The sequence below is a fragment of the Octodon degus genome, unplaced genomic scaffold, assembly GCF_000260255.1.
Source record: "Octodon degus isolate 3935 unplaced genomic scaffold, OctDeg1.0 scaffold00003, whole genome shotgun sequence".
Classification (NCBI taxonomy): Eukaryota; Metazoa; Chordata; class Mammalia; order Rodentia; family Octodontidae; genus Octodon; species Octodon degus.
In genome coordinates, this window is record NW_004524579.1 from 37,194,085 (window position 1) to 37,199,352 (window position 5,268).

Sequence of the window (5,268 nt, forward strand, 5' to 3'; positions counted from 1 at the left end):
CTGGAAAGGAGTAGAGTTAGGGAGAAAAGCAGGAGTGTGATTTTAGATATGTTACATTTGACATGCCTGTTACACATCCAGATGAATCAGTTAAGCTCTTAAGATATCCTGGGAGCTAACACTGATATTTATATAATGAAGAAAAATATGGAAATAACAAAGAGACCAAGAAGAATAACACAAAGTATTTGAAGAAGAAGAGTGGCCAGCTTCCTTGGTGCAGCTGAGAGGGGGTCTGGGGTCAAGAGAGGATTATTTGGTTTATTTAAGATAGAAGGTATTAAAGTATAATTTTGACAGTGATAAAAACGTAAGAAATAGATGCTGAAACAGGAAAAAAAAATGCAAGAGCAAGGTCAGAGAGGGTGGAAGTATTGGAAAGGAAAGCTTTTCCTTCTTGCTTTTAGGTTCAGTGCTGGGGGACTGTGAGTTAACTGAAATGAGATGGATTAACAGAAGAAAATGTGACTACACTACCAAAAAGAAATAACTTGCTTAATTGTTAAAGTTACAGGCTTATATATCTAATTTAGTAGAACAAAGAGGGGAGGAGCTTTGAGGGGAATAGCAAAGAAGTGTCTCAGGATAAAGAAATGAGTTTATAGAAGAGCTAGGAGAGGATATGACAGTTCATGATAATCCTTGTTTATACAGGTACTGGCTTCTTTCCTCTTTTTATGGCTATAATTCTCCCTAGATAGGGGATTTATGATAGGTTTTTTCTGGTATCCTTCCTGGGAGTAAAAGCCATTCCAATAGAGAACCTATGGCAGCCTCCTTTCTCAGAAGTTCCTTCTTTTATTTTATTTATTTATTTATTTATTTATATTTATTTATTTTTGTGGAACCAGGGATTGAACTCAGACCCTTGCACTTGCCAAGGAAGCACTTTACAGAGCCATCTCCATAGCCCCAAGAAGTTCCTTCTTTTAGTCAGTAAGCGAAGCCCAAGAAGTCTCTGTACCTGTTGACTTCCAGACACCTTTGGTTTAATACAGTTTTCATACCAGCTCTAGGCTCTCAACAGAGCTCCACAGCTCTTCAGCCCAAGTAGCCTTTGTTAGAAGATAGACCTTCTATCTTAGCTAGAGGGGAAAGGGCAGTTATAAATGGATATGCAAGGCCATATCCCCAGCCCCTAAAATTAAGAGCTGCTAATTTATTTTAATTTTTTTGGTGCCAGGGATCAAACCCTGGGCTTTGTGCATGCAAATGTAACTAGAGGTGGACATGGATAGATTTGTGACTTGTTGACAGGAAGAGGAGAACATTCCTTTCTATAGTACACTCCTGGAAGAAGCAGGGTTACAAGAAATTTGAGTAAAAACTGGCTAATCACACTGGAAGGAGGGAAGACTTAGGAGGATAATATGATCCACCTGCCAAGCGCTGTGGAGTGTACCCTGTTGTCCCAGGTGACCACTCTTCAGTGGAATGTCTTTCTTCTTAGTCCCTTACTGAGAGGGAAGTTGAGGTCAGCTGCTCGAGGTTTGGAGATGGAGAGCTGCAAACTTATTGAACTGCTGTACATGCACTGGGCTATAATAATAAGGCACTTGAGGAAGCCTTTTGGCAGGGAGCCCAAGGTGGGTGGGGCCCATAAATTGCTGGGAGTAACAAAGAGGAAACAAATCTAACAGTGATGACAGAAGCCCAGTACACAAAGCTTGAGAGATGTTTGTTAGATGGCTGTCACACACACAGAAATACAGACACACACACACACACACACACACACACACACACACACACACAGGTTTTCACTATCCCCTTTCCAACCACACCTTGAAAGAAGCTAGCTATGGTTTGGTGAAGGAGTCCATCCTTCTGTAGAAATTTGCTGATGAGAAAAATGGAGTTTCCAGATAAAATGTATATTTGTAATTAATTTGGTTAGAATTGAAAGCAGCACCTTGGTTTGATTCTGTGTGCTTTTTCAATACCATTGAAGCATTTATGATGTGTTACATGCTACAAAACAAAAGGTGGCAGGTATAGATCCTTTTAGCACCAAATGATTGAACTGTTTCAATGGCAGAACAGATGGTTTTCTATTGTGAACTTCTAAAAAATGTATGAGGGAAGGCTTACCTTTATGGTTAATGGTTAAAAAACTGGATTTCTAACAATTTAATTCTAAGTAACTCAAATGTTATTGTCTGTTTCTTCAGTAACAATATTTTAGAACTTGAAGGAAGATAAAATACATGCATTCAAAGCTCTATACTGACATGATACACTTTGTGCAGCAACGTTTGTCTTTTTAATGGGCCATTCATTTATATTTTGTTGATTCTTTCATAGATTCCATATGGAAATGCATCAGAACTTATTTTTAATGCAGTGAGTGTAAAGGATGCAGGCTTTTATGTCTGTCGTGTTAATAATAACTCTACATTTGAGTTCAGCCAGTGGTCACAGCTAGAAGTTTGTGAAGTGGCAGAAGTAACAGAAATCTTCCAAAGTAAGTGACAAAAGAAATTTAATGTTGATTGGTAGGTAGCCTTATTTTAAGTGCTTAAGATAACCTCAGAGTATCAAATCAGTACCAAAATTTCATGTGTGTTTTTCACCCAGTACAGTATGTCTGGTTAGTAAGATTTGATCCTGTGTGCTTTGCTGGTGTCTGTGTGAGCATGCATGTGCAAGTCCCTAAGATTACTCTGACCCTTCTCAGTCTGCTCCCTGCTGCTTGACTCCTCCACCCTGCCAGCTTGCGTGGCCTGTTACCCTCTCTTAATGCCCACACTAAGTTTCTTCCCACTGCTTGTTTTCTTGAGTATGCCTTCCCGCCAACTTTATATCAGGATTTTGTAAACTTGTCCAAAAGAATGTAAAAGCATGCTTTTATTCATAGAGCATCTAACATTCCTGAGAATGCTATGGTTTGATGAAATATTATAAAGATTGAGGGGTGAACTTGCACACATCAATTTTTTTAATTAGAGGAAAATGTTTTATGTTTAACCTTGAGATTTTGTTGTTTTAATTTAAGAAAATGGGGATGACATCTCTGAATCCAAGTTGCAAATTTGTGTTGAACCGAAGTCCCAGAAGCTCATGCCAGGAACCACACTGGTTTTACAGTGTGTTGCTATTGGATGCCCTATTCCTCACTACCAGTGGTTCAAAAATGAATCACCACTAACACAAGAGACAAAAAAGGTATACATGGTAAGTAGTTGATTTGGGGGTATATTTTTGGATTGATGTATAAAATTATGTGATTAAAACTTAAAGTGAGGGCTGGTGAGATGGCTCAGTGGTCTAAAGCATCGACTTAGAACAAGCTTAGCAAAGCACAGGGACCGCAGTTCAATCCCCCAGCACCACATGCCAGCCAGCCCTGCCCCCTCGTGGGCTGAGCTGGCCACACACACACACGCACATACACACACAAATAAATAAATTTTTAAAAAAACTTAAAGTGAATACGAGGCTTACATTATTTGGAGTGTTTTAATATTTTCAGTATTTTTATTTACGTCTTTAAAATTGATCCTGGGATTTACAAAAATGCTGGAATTCAACATTTTAAATTTCAACTAATGTTGGGACTGGTGATACGGCTCAGTGGTCTAAAGCACCTACTTAGAACAAGCTTAGCAAAGCACAGGGACTGCGGTTCAATGCCCCAGCACCACATGCCAGCCAGCACCGCCCCCTGGTGGGCTGAGCTGGCCACACACACACACACACACACACACACACACACATAAATAAATAAAATTTAAAAAAAAATTTCAACTAATGTTGTACCAGATTGATTAATATTGGAATCATATCATTTGCTTGCAAATATTTAGGTTAATGAAAGGAGATTAAGAATGTTTAAACTCTTTTAAAATGTTACATTTTGAAAAAATTTTAAACACAAGGTGATTTTTCTCTAGATCAGTTTATTTTTTTAATTTTTTAAATTTATTTATTTTTGCATTTTTAAGGGAAGGGTCTGCAGAGTGTTTAGGGTCTCACTACGAGATTGGACTCATGGTGATCCGCCTGTTTACAGCCTGCCTCCCAAGTACTGGGATTACAGGTGTGCACCAGCACACCCAGTCTCAGTTGCTGTCTTAGCACTCCCCAGGGTGGGGCCAGAACAGCAGGCTTGGGGATCAAACCCCCGGCCCCTACACCTGCTTGCAGGTGCTTTAATCTGCTGAACTATTTGACTGGCCCTTTCTAAACCAGTTTAAATAAAATTGAGGAAATATGTATGTGTTCTGATGCTGATACAGGTGCCTTATGTGGATTTGGAACATCAAGGAACTTACTGGTGTCATGTATATAATGATCGAGATAGTCAAGACAGTGTAAAGGTAGAAATCATCATAGGTAAGCATTGTTACTTAGTATTCTTCAAAGTGTCATATGTATAAACTGACATACATAAGGAAAGGAAATTCTACTGTGGTGTGACAGTGTTTGTGTGTTGAGGAGTTACATTGTTTGTATAGAAATTTTAGAAAACACATACTATACATTCATACCTTACCAGAAAAAGGGAAAAAGCTATTTTTAGATCACTTTAGTTATTCTTAAATGTTATGTATTTTACATATTTATGACAGAAATAAAGTCTTTAAAGCTTTGATTAAGAAAAATTTAATTTGGTGAAAAAGGCTCTTAATAAAACATTTCAAAAAAAGCTATCCTGCCTGGCAAGCACAAGATTCTGAGTTCGATCCCTTGTCCAAAATAAAAAAAAAAAAAAAAAAAAAAACAGTCACAGACATAAAGGAAAAAATGATATTAGCTAGCAATCCCCATTATAAACTGCATGATTTGATTGAGTTTTATTTACTTTACTTTTATTTAATGTTTATCATTATGCTGTTAATGGTAGGAGATTTTAATATATGTTGTTTGTGTTTGTCAGCATATTTCTATGATATTTATCTTGCTGTGTGTTCATGTAATGGCTGCCCTTCCTAAGGTCATGCATTATAATGTCCAATTTGTTTTCTCTGAAACAAGGAAGAACAGATGAGGCAGTGGAGTGCACTGAAGGTAGTGTAATTCTTTGGTTCAAGACCAAGCCTCCTGCATGTTGGTTACTCTGGGAAATGGTGGAGTTCTCTAGCTTACTGGGTGCAGTGATGGAAAAAATACTAGCTGTACTATTTCAATTGAAGGATATTTAGTCCTGAAGTTTTATAAATTGCCACAGACACTATTAAACTGACACACAATGCATATAAATAATGTTCTTCGTATGCGCATAAAACAAAGTTCATGTACAACGTATTTTGAATAATGAACATTAAT

The 5,268-nt window shown here is 37.7% G+C and overlaps 1 protein-coding gene across 1 annotated transcript in view; it reads left to right on the forward strand.

Moving 5' to 3' along the window:
- Positions 1–5,010, forward strand: part of LOC111816435 (mucosa-associated lymphoid tissue lymphoma translocation protein 1-like) — a gene marked incomplete at its 3' end in the record, with an annotated part of 27,227 nt that extends 22,217 nt beyond the window's left edge. Inside the window, exons 4-7 of the mRNA XM_023713862.1 lie at positions 2,305–2,464; positions 2,996–3,174; positions 4,239–4,335; positions 4,978–5,010. Coding sequence (XP_023569630.1) covers positions 2,305–2,464; positions 2,996–3,174; positions 4,239–4,335; positions 4,978–5,010 — 469 coding nt within the window. The remainder of the gene's footprint in view (positions 1–2,304; positions 2,465–2,995; positions 3,175–4,238; positions 4,336–4,977) is intronic.
- Positions 5,011–5,268: the final 258 nt, after the last annotated feature.